The sequence below is a fragment of the Protobothrops mucrosquamatus genome, unplaced genomic scaffold (assembly GCF_001527695.2).
Source record: "Protobothrops mucrosquamatus isolate PMUCROS unplaced genomic scaffold, P.Mucros_1.0 scaffold6, whole genome shotgun sequence".
NCBI classification, from domain to species: Eukaryota; Metazoa; Chordata; class Lepidosauria; order Squamata; family Viperidae; genus Protobothrops; species Protobothrops mucrosquamatus.
The window spans coordinates 6,142,705-6,160,051 of record NW_015386393.1 but is presented as its reverse complement, the minus strand read 5'-3'; the positions used below and the strand labels follow the sequence as shown (position 1 = coordinate 6,160,051).

The following is a 17,347-nucleotide window of genomic DNA, read 5'->3' as shown; positions in this document are numbered from 1 at the left end:
ATTAAGCCTACTCTTTGCTTCCTAAGTAGCTTTCTAAAAGGGATCTGGAATAAAACAAGGGACGGGACCCTTCTGGCTTCTGTAAACAGTAGGTGTTAAGGGTGTTTGTGCTGACCATGGTTTGATGCTTGGTTAGATAGAATTATGGCTGCTTCCAGCATGATCAGATTACATAACTTGGCTCAACTTTTCCGTTGTCTTTTCCACTCCGGCAGCTGTTCGGTCATGTTCTTCCAGTCAAAAGCAGAAAGTATTAACTGCTAATGTTAAGCTTCTTTCTTTCTTTTATTACAGGAATAGCACATAGAGATTTAAAACCAGAAAATATTCTCTGTGAGAGTTCAAATCAGGTAAGCAGTAGTTTTAATTCTTCCTTGATTACTTCCCAGTGTCTGAGGGGGTCACGTGTGCTGCAAGATAGGGAGATTGAAGGAACTTGCTGATGCAGGATACTCTGATAAGTGGGCTAATAAAGTACAAATACGGACTGTTTAGATTGTGCATAACAAACAGGGATTGAATTTATGACAGAATGTTAAATTCCAATTAGCATGGAGTTTCCTTTCAAAAGAGATGACCTTTCCCCCCCTCCCCCATTCTCTCCAACACCAGGTGTCTCCGGTGAAAATCTGTGATTTTGATTTAGGAAGTGGGATCAAGCTGAATGGTGATTGTTCTCCCATCTCCACCCCAGAGCTCCTCACTCCGGTAAGTGGTTCCCCCCCCAAGGAGAAATGTATTTCATAGAATCATGAGGGAGGGAGGGAGGGAGGGAGGGAGGAAGGACTATACAAACATTGATCACCCAATAAAATAGATCAAGTGGATGTTTAAAAAAACCTCAAAACCTTTACCCAGTCTGGTAGTCTGGAGGTCTCATTTAGGGAAAAATTGCTTTTAAATGGAAATGGATTTTACACAGTGTATATTGACTTTATGGGATTGGCTGTTAAAAACTTAGCAGGCTTTGAAATGAGATTTCAGTTGATTCTCAAAAAGCAGGTAATCAGTCAATACGGTAAGTCTAAGCCACGACCAGCACATAGATTTCATTTAGCAATCTCTAAGTAATACCTCATCCCAGTAGGAGAAGGAGGCCATCTTGGGAATTCTGAAGGCATCTGAGCTGTCATGGAAGCAGGATGCTAGATTTATAGATCTTCCACCATCCTTTTATAGGCTTGATGTGGTAATTGATGGTTACATAGGTGGAAGGAATCTCTGGGATTTAGTGTGAATTGTGTATGTGTTATCCTCAATATAGTGCTGTGTAGTTTAGTGTCCTTAATGTAGTGCCTCATAAGAGCTGTGGTGTAGTGATTAGAATGCAGTATTGCAGGCTAATTCTACTGACTGCTAGCAGTTTGATCCTCACCGTCTTCCATCCTTCCGAGGTTGGTAAAATGAGGACCCAGGTTGTTGAGGGCAATATGCCAACTCTGTAAACTGTTTGTGAAGCACTATGGAAGTGGTACATAAGTCTAAGTGCTATTGCTATTGCTAGTGTCTCCAGAAGTCATGCCTCAGAATTTGCAGAGAAATTGAAATATCTGCTTGCAATCCAGCATGCATAGGAAGCCACCAAATATAACCCTGAATAAACTTTTCTAGACCTGTAGCAAAATGGCTTCTCTGGCAAGTTTATAGTTTAGGACTGGATGCCATTGGTTTTCTTTGGGCAGATGTTTTGGGAACCATTTTTAATCGCAGTCCTTGAAAAGTTTTACACTTGTATATGGTAGTGTAACATTCTAGTTTCAAAGGAATCCTGGGATTTGGCTTCAACTACTTTCTTTTCTGGGGTGTCTTGTAATCAGGGTTTTCTGCATGCATTGATTTCTTAACTGTTATCAGAGGAAATGGATTAAGGAAAGTAAAGGTCATGGTTTGAAAACTACATATGCTTTCTACAAACCTGAAGGATGAACCTTGACCTCCTTTGGTGAGAAATGCTGAGAAAAGTAATCAATTGTTATATATAGGTAGTCCTGGACATTTTTCATAGTTACGACCTTTGCAGCATCCCCATGATCACGTGATCAAAATTCATATGCTTGGTATCTGGTTCATATTTATGACAGTTGCAGTGCCCTGGGATCATGTGATCCCCTTTTGCTATCTTCTGACAAGCAAAGTCAACGGGGAAGCCAGATTAACTTAACAACTGCGTTACTAACTTATCAACTGCAGTGATTCACTTAACAAACTGCAGCAAGAAAAGTTGTAAAACAGGGCAAAATTCACGTAACAAATGTCTCACTTAACGACAGAAATGTTGGGCTCAATTGTCATAAGTCAAAGACTACCTGTATTATTTACCCTGCGATAATTACTCCCTTTTTGCATGTACCAACCTATCCTTTTGCACCATCCTTTTGAAGTTCTTGCTTAGAATCTCCTTAATTTGTAGAGGAACATTAGAGACTATTTTGCGTGCAGCTGTCAAATTGCAGCTAGACTTTTCCTGGAAAACTCTAGCTCAGCGGTCCCCAACCTTTTGGGCACCAGGGACCGGTTCCATGGAGAGGTTTTTCCACAGACCGGAGGGGGCGTGGTTTTGTGTGCTGCCTGCATCCCTCAGATGGGGCTTTGCTTGTTTGCGTGGCCCTTTGTTGGCATGCTGTGGACCACTGCCGGTCCACGGAGCGGAGGTTGGGGACCTCTTTTCTGGCTAATTAAGCCTGCTTAATTTAAAAATAAATCAATCTTTAAGCTTCATAGGAACCAGCCTTATTACTGATAGCTTTCTATGCAGAGGCACTGTAGTGAAATACTTTGCATCTTTCCTCTCCCATGACTTAGGTAGCCAAAATTTATATCCAGCCACACGCAAGGAACTGCATGATGAAGTAGAGAAAAGAAATCTCACAGATTGAAGCAAGTAAGAGCAGCAGATCCTGGCTTTCTTGTCCTATAGAAAGCCATTTTGGTGACCCTGCCCCCTGAAAGCTCTTCAGACAGTCTATAGAATTTTAGTGATGCAATTTCTAAATATTGTTAATATGATTTTCTGCTTGAGAATGCATGCAAACGTTGTGCATTTCACCTAGTTTTTAGTTGTAAATTAGAGTTGGCATTTTTTTAAAGTGCCACTTTTGTAAATTTTCCACGCCTAGTGTGATCTGCACTTGCTCTTCTCAAATTTGTGAAGATATTTGTCCATCTGATAAATCTCTATTTTAAGGGAAAGGATCTTTTAATATAGGCCCTTCAAGGAGCATCCTGATGGACTTTGGGTAACCCCAAATATTGAGGAAGACAAATAGTTGGAAGAGTAACTTTATTAATCCTTAGGAAAATTGCCCTATTAATCCTCTGTCTTGGCCCCATCATTGAGTCTCTATACTTTTTCTACCTTGCAAACTTTGTCCCAATCTCCCTGTTCCCTTCAAGATGTGCAATAATGAGGCAGGTTCTGCTGAATGAAAGTAACTGATTCTAAGGGCCTTCAGTAGATTGCTTCCCAAAATACACAGGTTGCAGTACCTTGGTAATCTTCTCAGGGTTTGGAAACTAAGTAGGATCCAGCTTGGTTATTATTTGGAGGGGAAACCTTCAGAATGTAAAATATTCTGCTACCATGGTGGATTGAGTTGCGGTGCTGTGCCCTAGTTTCACTTGACTGATTTTGTTTCTGGAAGTTTGTGTAGAAATGCTTTTAAACACACACACACACACACACATACACACACCAGCCTTTCTGAACATGCCTGGTTGGTTTTATCCATGACTTCTCTCAGCACCAAGGCTGATCATTCTCTCTGTTTGTGTGCTGAGGATGTTCTGATGCACCGGCAGGTTTAAATGAGATTCTGCCCTCCATCCATCTCTCTTATCCCGTCCTCCCCCCATAGATGTGGGAGGCAAAGAAGCTTGCTTAAAGTGGGTCAGCAGAGGCTTGCCTATGGGGTGATGGGAGGAGCAAGGAAAAGGTGGAGATGTGGCTACAATTTGGCATCTTTATTGTGTAGCCAGGCTAACCCACCTGTCTTGATGGGCAGGTTTGGCTTGTGTGAGTGGGTATGTTTGTGTTCATGCATCTGGTTGGACACGATCTTGCCTTTCCACATTACTCAGAGGAAGTTGCTTTCTTCCTTTTGTATTATCCTCCTCCCGTATGGCTAAGAGGTACCTAAACAAACAACAACCACTTTCTTAATTTTTACACGTCTTTGATTTTATTCAAGGTGTTTGGGGCGTTTGATTCTTTCTGGGAGTATTCCCCTTGCCCCATAAGCATATTCACAGATGGATGGAAATTGCTGCTGCAACGAGGGCTGTGTTTAATTTGAATTTTCCTCTCTCTCCATTCCCTCCATCCTCCTTGCCGGTCATAATGATCCCAGGAAGACCCATAGAGAGATTTATGAACTCTATGCCCTTCTCATTCAGCGCAAAGCAATAAAAAAGAGGGCCTTCCTGAACCCTTCAGTCTTTTCCCCCCATCTATTTTGTACTCCTCGGAGTTACGGGATATTTTATCTTGTTCCCATAGTAGCAGAGATCTTGAAGAATGAGTGGAGGGGAAAAAACTCTCTGTTAAATTCAGCTGTATTTTTTTCTTTGTAAGACTGGTAATTACAGTTTATTTTGCATTTTCTTCCTCTCTCTTTTTTCTCCAAGAGGCACACAGTACAAGTACTACTTTGATTTACAACCATAATGGAACCTGTTCATTACGGTAGCAAGTTGTGTGAGGGTTGTAAAGCCGGTCATCAGGTGACTGACCCGATTTTTATAATATTTTTGCAGCATTTAAGCAAATCATCCTGGTCCTTAAGCAAACACTGCAGTCGTGAAGCAAAGCCATTGTTCTCTGGAGGATATTTTTGCCAAAACCCAAAAGACTGGTTTGCGGGGGGGGGGGGCAGTAAATTGTGGTCATGTGACCATCGATTGCTTTAAATCAGGGGTAGGCAACCTTGGCTCTTTTATGACCCGTGGACTTCAACTCCCAGAATTCCTGAGCCAGCCATGCTGAGGGGGGAAAGGGAGAGGTTTCCAAGCTGAGCCATGCTGGCTCAGGAATTCTGGGAGTTGAAGTCCACGAGTCATAAAAGAGCCAAGGTTGCCTAACCCTGCCTTAAATAGTAACTCAGGCCAGTTGTCAAGCACTTCAGATATGGTCAAGTGACTGTGGACACACACACACACACACACACACACACACACACACACACACAGGTTATCAGAACTTCGGAACCAGATCATAAATACCTTTTGAGAGGCGGGGCATCATAACTTTGAATGGTCGTTAAGGGAATGGTCAGAAGTTGAGGACTACCTGTACACATTCTGCACGTATTGGGAGGTTTCGCAAAAGCCTCTTATTGCAGCTGAGCAAAAAGACTTTTTCTGAAACTCTGGAAGGACCCAGTCAGTGTAAATGAGCAAACATCGTTGCTTATCTCCGGTAATTGGGCACGCCAAAGATGATCCAAACCCCCTTTCTTAAGTCTGCTGCATGAGCCAGACTGTTGCCCTTGGCTACCATGCGGTATCTTCATTTGGCTAATAAGGAATCATACGTTAATTCTATTTCAATAAATTGCATGAACCCAGCCAGTTGGTGTTTTCTGACCGGAGCTAGGACTAGAACGTTTTTTTAATTTGTTTCAGGCTCGTGTTGGGTTCTGGTTTTCGTTTGAGATGCAGGGTGCTTTTGCTAACCCTCTGAAGAGCCTGCTGGGTTAAGGGATACGTAGTGTTCTCTCTGGTGGCCCCCGCAGGCAACTGCTTAGCTGGGAAGTCGAACACAATGCAAGGCCACAGCTCAGCCCCAGAGTTGCTGGCCTGGCTCCCACAGGGCGTGCTGGTCGAGCAAGTTCTAGACTCCTGCCCTGCCCTGCCCTGTCCTGGTTTGATGCAATCGTGGGGCTTTTTTTTTCTGCTTTTGAAAAGGGAGGGATGGAATTTGGCAGCTGATGCAACCTTGGTGCAAGCAAGGGACGTGTGACTCCTTGCACCTGCTGGTTCAATCCAGCTGCATTCAGGGACAGGGGGGAGGTGGCCATGGGTGAACTCGGTGCCTTGTGCGTTTGTGTATGTGTGTGTGTGTGTGTGTGTGAGAGAGAGATATAGAATGAATGCCAGCTCCGTGGGCAGCTGCTATTATCTCCAGCGTTGATTTTTTTTAATCTCACAGAGAGGAGGCGGATTATGACTTGCATAATGGGAAGGAAACAGAGAGGGAAATGTTCATCGCTTCGCTTGTTGGACTCTTTGCTGTGGAATGTGTGAAAGGATCCCTTTGAGCATTTTCTTTCCTTGTTCAAGAATGGCTGTCTGTCCCCAGTGTTTCTCAGGTTAAGGATCTGCCACAGGCATATGCCGGGAATTCCTTGCCCAAATGCCTGTCGGTTGCAAATTCTGGAATTTCAACCCCCTCATGGACAAAAATTAATAGGAAACCGCTCCTAAGTATTCCTGCTCCCCACCACGTGCTTTACCTTGCTCTCATTTTTCATTAGAGGATAGATCTAAATCAGAGGTCCCCACAGCCTTTTGGGCACCAGGGACCAGTTCTGTGGAGAAAGGTTTTTCTGCGGACCGGAGAGTGTGTGGTTTTGTGTGCTGCCTGCATCTCGTGGATGGGGTTTTGCTTGTTTGTGCGGACCGGTTGCTGACATGCCACAGACTGGTGCCGGTCCACAGACCAGGGCTCCGCAGCGCCCGGTCTGTGGACCGGCACCAGTCTGTGGCATGCCAGCAACCGGTCCGCACAAACAAGCAAAGCAGGCAGCATGCAAAACCACGTCCCCTCCAGTCCGCGGGGGGAAAAACTGTCTCCATGGAACCGGTCCCTGCTGCCCAAAAGGTTGGGGGCCGCTGCTCTATAAACCAATGGTTTTACCTCAAGGCCTACCTGTACTGATTCTCTATCCAGGGGTAGGCAACCTTGGCTCTTTTATGACTCGTGGATTTCAACTCCCAGAATTCCTGAGCCAGCCATGCTGAGAGGAAAGGGAGAGGTTTCCAAGCTGAGCCATGCTGGCTCAGGAATTCTGGGAGCTGAAGTCCACGAGTCATAAAAGAGCCAAGGTTGCCTACCCCTGGTCTATCCCAACCCCTCTCCCCCCTTTTTAATGGAAAGCTAACTTCTTATGTGTGATGCACGGAACTCTCTGTGACGAGTCCTTTGGTCTATTGACTGTTTAAGAATACATTGATTTAAACAATGGTTCATATAGTGACCGTTCAAAGTTACAAGGGCACTGAAAAGAGTGATTTGTGACCGACTTTCACACTTACGGCCAGCCATTGCAGCATTTCCCCCGGTCACATGATCAAAATTCAACCGCTTGGCAATTGACTCACACTTAACGACGGTTGCAATGTCCCAGCGTCGTGCGATCACCTTGTCCAACCTTCTGTCAAACGAAGTCCATGGGGAAGCCAGATTCACTTAACAACCGTGTTGCTAACTTAACAACTGGAGTGGTTCGCTTAACAACGGTGGCAAGAAAGGTTGTCAAAATGAGGCAAAACTCAATAAACGTCTCACTTAGCAACAAAAATGCTGGGCTCAGTTGTGGTTGCAAGCCGAGGACTTCTCATACTATTCATCATCGTCGTCATCATCATCTTGGCAAGAGGGAGTGCAAATTTGGGGGCTCAAATTAGCCTTTGAACTGTGTGGTAAAAGCCACGTTCTCCCAAGAGGATTGGTAGGGCGAGGATTAAAAACTAAACTTTGATTACATTTCTTTTAGACTTCAAATTACAGCAAAGATGATTACTCTCCAATTACATATTTAACCATTTCCCCAATGCGCCGTCTTCCAAGCTAGAATTTGTTGGCAACCTCTGGAGTCCTCTGGGAGGTGATGCAATGGCTTTGGGGATCACATGTGCTCTTGGATCTTTCCTCTGCGGCATAGATCAAGGTTGAGAGCTCCACCAATCACAACACTTTGAAGACTAAACAAAGACTCATAGAAATTGGGGTGGTGCGTGTAGCATCGGTATAGGGAGCAGCTGAAAGACACATATTTTTTTCTTTCCATCCTCTCCCAAAGCCTCATTTCAACAAGCTTGGTTAAAAAAAATTGTTTAAGGTGTTAGAAAGCCAGAGCAACTAATAATGAATTTGGGCATCCTGTTTCCTTTTTCTAGGATCAGAGATGAGCCAAGCACCCCATTTTTTGCATAACCATTGAATGTTAGTTAGGTTCTGGGAAAATAGCACCCAATCACATTTGGAACATTACAAATGTTGTAACGTTCCTACTCTTGTTTTAGGAGATGATAGAACAAAATTGCCCAGACAGCACCGCGAAACACATTACAAATAGTCCTCGACTTAGCGACCAGAATTGAGCCCAATATTTCTGTTGCTGAGTGAAACATTCGTTAAGTGAATTTTGCTCCATTTTATGATCTTTCTTGCCATAGTTGTTAAGTGAATTACTGCAGTTATTGTTAGTAACATGGTTGTTAAGTGAATCTGGCTTCCCCATTGACTTTGCTTGTCAGAAGGTCTCCAAAAGTGAGCACGTGACGCTGGAACAACTGTCATAAATACATGCCAAGCATCTGAATTCTGATCACATGACTATGGGGTTGCTGCAATGGTTGTAAATATGACAAACGATCATAAGTCACTTTTCCCAGTGTTGTTATAACTTTGAACGGTCACTAAATGAATTGCTGTAAATTGAGGACTACCTGTAGAGAACAAGTATTATCTATGTGCGCCTCTAGTATGAAAGCCCAATGGATCTGTGTCTTGCTCTCTGTACAGTATGCTACTATTTGTAGATTAGAATAAGGTAAATGTATAGATTACTATTAATATTTTTGGAAAATGCTGGCTTGGGACAAGGAAGAATCTTGGTGATCATTCGAGAATTAGCAGTTGGACTTGCCAACTTAAAAAAAAACCTATGAAAAACCTACGTTTGATTTCGTATTCAATTCTCTGCATTGAAAATGGACTGCATGATTTGAGTCATACCACACTGATTACATTAAAATAAGATTGGATAATTTGTAATTTACTACTTTAGGGATCTCAGCAATTAATGTTGCATAGTAAGTGAACCATACTGTGTTTATGTAAAATAGCAATTTTAATGGGTTAACCTGTGTCTCAGGATAAACATGCCATGTGAATCCAGCTAGTACGTTTCTGTGGTTCAGGAGACTTTGGGGGAAAGAATGCTTGCAGGAAATTTGAATTTGGTACTCTGATCTTTCCGGGCTTCCATGCTGGGGGCTCAGATTTTTCCTAAGATTGTGAGAAGTGTAGGTGGGTGGGGCTGTGTTACAGGAAAGAAGACATGGCCAACTTGGCTGAAACTGTAGGCTATAGTCCTTGGAGATAAGTATATGTGGGTTCTTAATCCACTTCCCTCAACCTCTTCACCAGGGGTCTCCAAACGTGGCAACTTTAAGACTTGTGGACTTCAACTTCCAGAATTCCTCAGCCAGTTGAAGTCCACAAGTCTTAAAATTGCCAGGTTTGAAGACCCCTGCTCTTGGCCATTCTTGCTTTGAGGTTTGGGGCAGTCTTGGGACGTCAGAGCTCAGATTTGCTGCTTCCATTTTTCTTCCAGGAACTCGTTGGAAACAAATGTCCTTAGGTGGCAAACTGTATTTATGTTGGGTGAGGTTATGGTTATGTGTGGCTAGTAGGTTTTCATTTTTTCGCCAGCTAAAACAGAAGGTATCTAATCTAGAGAACGCGAAGGGTATAATTTCCTTGCTGAGTCCATCTGGCCTCATATCTGGTTTCTGTTTCTGGTCAGGCTTGTATTTTTCCCCTGCAGTTTGTGGCATTTGTGGCTTGCAGGAATCTTCTGTTCTTGCTTGTTTTGAGCATTTGACAGCTGAAATAGACTGCATCTAGGCATGGAGGTTCTGGTGTCATTGTAGAGGACGTAAGAACAGGCCACTAACCAGCTTCCTGTTTCCAGTGGGGTCAGAAGGCAATAGCATCCCATGTTGCTAACTTCCACAGAATCTGAAGTTTAGAAATAATACTGAAACCTGGTTTCATTGAGCAATCATTGACTAGACCATTTTTGGCAGATATCCCTATGGCTGCCTTATCATTCCTGATTCTATTGCCAGTAAGTTTCACTGAGAATCGTTACAGATTAAGCGAGGGAGAAAAAGATAAGTCTCTATAGGTTTGCAAAAGAGTAACCAGAGATGAATCCTGGCAGAAATCAGCACCTTATCTTTCTTGATTATGCTTTCCTATAGTTAACTGGAGACAAAACCTGTGCATTTAAAGCACTCACATCTGCACAAACAACCGCATCTGAATCAGAGTCTAAACTGTTGGCTGTTAACGAATTTTGTTTTCTTTCCCCAGTGTGGTTCAGCAGAATATATGGCCCCAGAAGTGGTGGAGGCCTTCAATGAAGAAGCATCCATCTACGACAAGCGCTGTGATTTATGGAGCTTGGGAGTCATTCTGTACATCATGCTGAGTGGTTACCCCCCTTTTGTGGGTCACTGTGGAACGGACTGCGGCTGGGACCGTGGTGAAGCGTGCCCTGCTTGCCAGGTGATCATACCCAGATGGCACTTCCTGTTTGCCAGCAGTGCAAAGTTCCATTGGCTTCTCCCTCTTTTTAGAAATGTCATAATTGGTTCCTGTACGTGTTTCTTAACTATTTTTAGATCTGCTGGCTTCTTTTCGTAACGTAACTTTCTCTTCTCGCAGAATATGCTGTTTGAAAGCATCCAGGAGGGGAAGTATGAATTTCCAGACAAGGACTGGGCTCACATCTCTTTTGAAGCTAAAGACCTCATTTCAAAGCTTCTTGTAAGAGATGCCAAAAAGCGTCTGAGTGCGGCCGAGGTCCTCAAGCATCCTTGGGTACAAGGGGTGAGCATCCTTGAGTGAGAAAAGATGGACATGAGATCATTTCTTTTGCCTTTCTATTTATTTATCTCCATCTCTCTCTCTCTCTCTCTCTCTCTCTCTCTCTCTCTCTCTCTCTCTCTCTCTCTCTCTCTCCCCCCCCCCTCTCTCTCTGCCCTCCATCATCTCTCTGTTTCTATCTCTACCTATTTCCATCCTCTATCTATCTAACCATCCATCATCTACCTATTTCTATATCTATCTGTCTGTCTGTCTGTCTGTCTGTCTGTCTGTCTGTCTGTCATCTATCTATCATCTACCTATTTCTATTTATTTCCATTTCTCTATCTACCTATTTCTATCTATATATCTTTTTCTATTTCTTTCTATCTATCTGTTTATATCATCTATGTCTGTCTGTCTGTCTGCTTTAGAAATCACCCATCTCCCTCACAGAAGCACTTCAGGCAGTGTACAGATAAAATATTTAAAAAATAAAAACTAAATACAAACATTTAAAATGAAGGCAAGGATAGTTAAAATTCAAAAGTTAATGGGGGGGGGGTGTAGAGCTTTCAGGGGCTAACTGGTCCCTCAGCTGCATGCTTCCAAGGGAGAATATACAGTGTTAATGTAAATTAGACTCTGAAGTTTTTTAAAAAAAAATAAGGCATGGCATTTATTGTAGCCAAACAACGTGTGGATATATCCATGAAATCTATAGTTATCAGGCTTGATTGAAATGCAGCCTAGCCTTTCAGCAAGGTTTTTCAACCTTGGCAAATTTGAGGTGTGTGGATTTCAATTCCCAGAATTCCCTAGCCAGCCATGAGTTGAAGTCCACATATCTTAAAAGTTGCCAAGGTGGAGAAACAATTTCTTACAGATTTGGAAGCCCCAGACATCTCTTTTCTATAAAGTGAGTTTTCTGTCCATGTTCAGACTGCACCTCCAGTAGTAAACAGACACCTACGATATAGATAATTTGAATAGGATTGATGTATGTATCTCCATTGTATTTATTTAAATGGAACTTTAATTTTGTCATGGAAAAATGCAGAGAAGGTGTAGCTTAAAAGGGCATTGGGGTCTGCAAAGAGTTGTAAGCAGTCTTAGATGACTATTATGATGACAACATTTCTTCTTTTTTTGCTTCTAGTGTGCTCCTGATAACACGCTCCCCACTCCAATCATCCTACAAAGGTGAGTGAAGCATTACAGAAATGCTTTTAATAAATAAGAATATTGAGGTATACCTCAAATCTTTCTTAATTTCTCCTGTAGAGAATTATAGCCACTTAATGAGGTTTCTTATCGGCTGGAAATTGGTTTTTATTCAGAAACTAAATATATGGAAAGCAATAGCTTTCTAATCTTTACTGCATTATGAGTCTTTTGGTTCACAAACCAGTATAACATGTATATAATTACCATTATTTCAATAGTAATTTTAAGGTGTGTAGAACTTCAGCTTAATAACAGGTAATAGGGCGTACCAATGAAAAATGGGAAAGGCACGGCCAGAAAACACGGGCAATTCTGCCGCTATCACAGCCTTCCTTCAGTGAATTATTTTCCCTGAAAATAAGACCTGGACTTACATTTTTTTTTGCCTCCAAAAGAGGCAATAGGTCTTATTTTCGGGGAACGTCTTCAGTGGTGGCACCGACAGCCCTGTCTAGCAGGAGCCCGTGTGGGCACCGCCGGCCTACTTCTCTGGCTGCTCGCGCATGTCACACCACACCCGGCCTCCGTTTCACCAGTGGAGACTTTCAGGAAAGGCCTCTATAGCCGAGAACAAGGCCTGGGTTGATGCACGTGTTCACCCGCCCCCCCCCCCAGCCTCCGTTTCACCGGCAGAGGCCTTCAGGAAAGGCTTCTGCAGCCGAAAATTGGTTGACATGTGTGTCGCCCCCCCGGCCTCCGTTCTCGGCTACAGAGACCTTTCCTGAAAATAGACCATTCCTGAAGGCCTCTGCCTTGAGCGGCTTCGAGTGGCTGCACGTGAGCGGCTTCGAGTGGCTGCAGACGTGATGGCCATGTGGGCTCCTGGACAGGACTGTTGGTGCCGCCACCGCGACGCAAGGCGGGTGTCGGCATGGGAGGCCTGGCTGTGGGGGCCCTGAGGTAAGTGGGTATGGGGCGCCGTGGGGCAGCTCCACCCCCTCCCCCACCTGCCTCACCTCACCTTGCAGTGGCATCGCGAACAACCAGATGGAATGGGCGGTCAGTCAGCTGGGCAGACTCTTAACTAGGGCTTATTTGGTGGGGGGGTAGGGCTTATATTAGGCACACGCGCAAAAATCAAGCTAGGCCAGGGTTTCTTTTTGGGATAGGGCTTATATTCGGGAAAACACAGTATTTAGAAAACTGATATGATTCCCCACTTCAAGGTGGGGAATAACTCTGGGTGACTAACAATACAAAACCATTCTGAAACAAAATTTAGAACAGTGGTTCTCAACCTGTGGGTCGGGCTCGATCGACCATTTCACGGGGGTCGCCAAGCAAGGCTGTCCGCCATTTTTTTCCCTTTTCCGGCGGGTGCCTTACCTCCCTTGGGCTGGGCCAGCTGGTGGTCAACCTGCTCCGTCTCTGCCGCTTGCCAGCTACGCCTCGACCGGTGCAGGGGGCGGAACCACGCATGCGCGGCACTCCCGGGCAGGGAAAGTCCTCGACTTACGACCGGTTGGGTAGTCCTCGACTTACGACCGGTTTAGTCCTTGACTTACGACCAGTTTAGTCCTCGACTTACGACCAGTTGGGGTCGCGGCATTAAAAAGGTTGAGAACCACTGATTTAGAATATATTTAATAGCAAAGGGAATAAATACAAGAACTGAACATCTCTCAAGCCGCTCACAATTGCAAACATACATGCTTTACTCACCCAGCCCTAACGCCTAAGCCAGGGGTAGGCAACCTTGGCTCTTTTATGACTCGTGGACTTCAACTCCCAGAATTCCTGAGCCAGCCTTGCTGAGGGGAAAGGGAGAGGTTTCCAAGCTGAGCCATGCTGGCTCAGGAATTCTGGGAATTGAAGTCCACGAGTCTTAAAAGAGCCAAGGTTGCCTACCCCTGGCCTAAGCGATGAGTCAAGTTTTCATGGCCTTTTGGAAATCAAGTGCTGTGCAGACCCCAGGCCAGGCAAGATCACAGCTGACCACCAGAAACTTCTATAGTTAAGCAAAGAAGTAATGTAGGCCCAAATTGGGATTCCAGTCCCTCCCACAGAGCTCCGGGGAGCAAACCTGCAAAACAAGTTCCAGGTAGTCCTCGACTTACGGCTACAATTGAGCCCAATGTTTCTGCTGCTAAGTGAGACAGTTGTTAAGTGAGTTTTGCCCCATTTTACGACTTTTCTAGCCACAGTTGTTAAGTGAATCACTGCAGTTATTAAGTTAGTCACACGGTTGTTAAGTGAGTCTGGCTTCCCCATTGACTGTGCTTGTCAGAAGGTCGCAGAAGATGGTCACAAGACCTCAGGACCCAACAACGGTCATAAATATGAGTCCGTTGCCAAGTGTCTGGATTTTGATCATGTGACCAGGGGGACTGCTGCGAAAGTTGTACGTTTGAAAAACGGTCGTAAGTCACTTTTCTTCAGTGCCGTTGTAACTTCGAACAGTCACTCAATGAACTGTTGTTAAATCGAGGACTACCTGTAATGCCGTGTCCGAAATTATTCTTCTGCACCCACATTTTAACGCAGTGTTTCTCAACCTTGACAATTTTAAGGCATGTGGACTTCAACTCCCAGAATTCCACAGCCAGCAATGCTGGCTGTGGAATTCTGGGAGTTGAAGTCCACATGCCTTAAAATTGTCAAGGTTGAGAAACACTGTATTTAACAGTTAGTTGTGGGATCTACAAAATCGAGGTCCAGACGTTCTTAACTTGCTTTCTTGTCATTGCCCTTGGTAGGAACAGCAGTGCCAAAGAGTTGACATCGTTTGCCGCCGAAGCCATTGCTGTCAACCGTCAGTTAATGCAGCACGAGGAGGAAGCTGCGGAGGAGACCCACCCCATTATCATCAAAGCTACCTCATGCTCTATGCACCTCTCTCCTCCTTCCGAATCCAAGCTGGCCAAACGGAGACAGAAGACCAGCATGGCTAAAGCGAACGCCACCCAGCATCTGGTGACCCCCTTGGTCTTGGTTGGGGATCACATGTGACTGCCTTTCCTTATATACGTCCATTCTTCCATTCCTTCCCTCACCCCCCACCTCTTCCGTGCTTTTCGGACAAAAAGGTCTGCTTGAATAGCTTAACAAAAGATCAAGATCCAAATTGGCTGGTTTCCAAGAATTCTTTTCCGTCTTTGATCTTGTTCGACACAGGCTGTTTTGTTTCTTGTTCCTTTTTGTTTCTCCCTCTTTCTCTTTCTTTCTCTCTCTTTCTCTCTCTTTTTTTTAAAAGCTATTTAAATTCTATTCCTCCCTTCCCTTGTTTCCCCTCTTCGCGGTGCATTTTGATAACACGCATAATTTTTCCTTAAAAAGTAAAAAAAAAAAAAAAAGTCCCTTTCTCCCCACTGAAGGATAGCTTATCTGGGGGGAGGGGGGCTTCTGTTCTCTTTTTTTCCCTTCCCTTTCTCTCAGCTTCTTGTACTGTGAAAAGAGGGGAGGGACAAACCCTTTCCCTTGCCTGCCCCACCTTCCAAGCCTGAACTTTTAAACGTAGCATTTTTATGTTTTGGAGAGTGTTTGCTTTTTTTTTTTTTTTTACGTTTATTTTAATTTTGTTCTTGCTATTGGTTTCTTTTTTTTAAACAAACAAGCATAACTACTCGGATTCTGTATGGGTTGAGGGTCTTTTTTCCCCAAAAGCACTGGAGTGACTTAAGGCGCGGGGAGGAGGGAAACAATTACAGTCCGTGGATTGTATGAATGTTCATTTATGGGGAAAATGTAGGGAAAATTGCAGAGTCTTCCCTAAAACTGTATAGATTCTATAAGCTGAAAGTAGTGGTATCTGGGATATAAACAGAAGGGGGGATTTGGGAAGAGGAAACCCATACATATAGGGCAGAATTCCTTCTCCCCACCCCCTGGCACCGTTCACAGCACTTATTTTGTATTTTGTTCTTTTTTTTTTCTCAAGGGGCCAAGCTGCGGATAACACAAGAACCCTATTTTGTTTCAATCCAGATATGTCCTGTTAACATGGGAGGGGTCCAATTTTTTTTTAAGAGTAAAAAGCTTGTTTTAGGATCTACTATAGTGGAATCTAATCGCTTAATGGGTTTTTTTTTCCCTGTTTGATAAGGAGAGATAAAAGGTTAAAAAAAGTTCTACCGTAGTAAAAAGGAAAGATTTTACTACCTTCCATATAGTAACCCAGTGTTTCTCAACCTTGGCAGTTTGAAGACTGGACTTCAACTCCCAGAATTCCCCTGGTCAGCATGGCTGGCCAGGGGAATGCTGGGAGTTGAAGTCCACATGTCTTCAAGCTGCCAAGGTTGAGAAACACTGGAGTAAGCTATTGGGGGAAAAAGTGAGGCTTAATCTGACCGGAAGATAGTCAACATTAATTAAACCATCCTCTGCGGGGCTGTAAAAATCTTTGCAAAAATATTCATAGAGATGTATAATTGCTTCAGAGTTTGCAACTGTAGGATGCCCTCTCGTATAGGAAATTCTTATTGTGGCAGAACAGTTTATGGCAATCCTTTACAACTTTTGGTGAGTGTTTTTTAATTTTTTTTTTTTTAAAAAAAAACCAAGACAATGCGTTGTTTGAGCTCCCCATCTCAAAGGCAGACTGTGGCTCGAGGGATTTATTTTGAAATATTTCCCAGTCTTGGGAGCCTCTGGTTCCTCTTATTCTGAACCAGTATAGATAAAATTCCTCAGGGATGGTTGCTTCCTACGGGGACTAATTAATTTGGGGAACCTCTAGCCTCCCCTTCCCCCAATCTCTACAGAACTACAGTTCTTACAATTGTGGGTTTTGTGTAAGAAAACAACAATGAATCTAGTTTAAAGCTAGGCCTGCTGGAAGCCTGTGAATCTGGGGGAGCAGGGGCAGAACTGTAAATCAAACTCAGGATGGTGCATTCAGATGTGCTAAAATGGTCAAAAGCCTGCTTTTTGGAATAGGGGAAGGAAGACAAACACTTGTATGCATGTGGTGTCTCTCATTACAGAGAAGGAACTAGAAGATTGAGTGATTTTTTTTAAAAAAAAAATCTGTTTCAACGCGTGAAATTCAAGGAGTTAGCAAGTAGCATATTGGGGTGAAATTCTGGTAGAAGATTCTCCAAGAGGGATGTGAAAATAGTATTTGGTGAGTGGTCCCCTTTGGCGTCCACCTCTTCTCGTCACCCTTTCTGATCAGAATATAAGTATCAACGTAAGGATTGTCAGACAATTGCGGAACAGTTTGTTCTGTCGCTGTCTGACCCTTCTCCAATTCCTCTGGTGTTTGAGCATCTAAGCCTGGGAGACATTATGGGAATGGCCTGCATTATGGGGCCTCGAGGCTCAGGAGCATTCTGGGAAATTAAATGGCAGCTCCAATTTCATGAT

The 17,347-nt window shown here is 43.8% G+C and overlaps 1 protein-coding gene across 1 annotated transcript in view; it reads left to right on the top strand.

Annotated features, from left to right (window-relative positions):
* Positions 1 to 15,203, top strand: part of MKNK2 (MAPK interacting serine/threonine kinase 2) — a 39,160-nt gene extending 23,957 nt beyond the window's left edge. The window contains exons 8-13 of the mRNA XM_015810024.1: positions 295 to 350; positions 613 to 708; positions 10,322 to 10,516; positions 10,676 to 10,840; positions 11,976 to 12,019; positions 14,740 to 15,203. Of these exons, the coding sequence (XP_015665510.1) occupies positions 295 to 350; positions 613 to 708; positions 10,322 to 10,516; positions 10,676 to 10,840; positions 11,976 to 12,019; positions 14,740 to 14,992 (809 nt within the window). The 3' untranslated portion in view covers positions 14,993 to 15,203. The remainder of the gene's footprint in view (positions 1 to 294; positions 351 to 612; positions 709 to 10,321; positions 10,517 to 10,675; positions 10,841 to 11,975; positions 12,020 to 14,739) is intronic.
* The last annotated feature ends 2,144 nt before the right edge of the window (positions 15,204 to 17,347 follow it).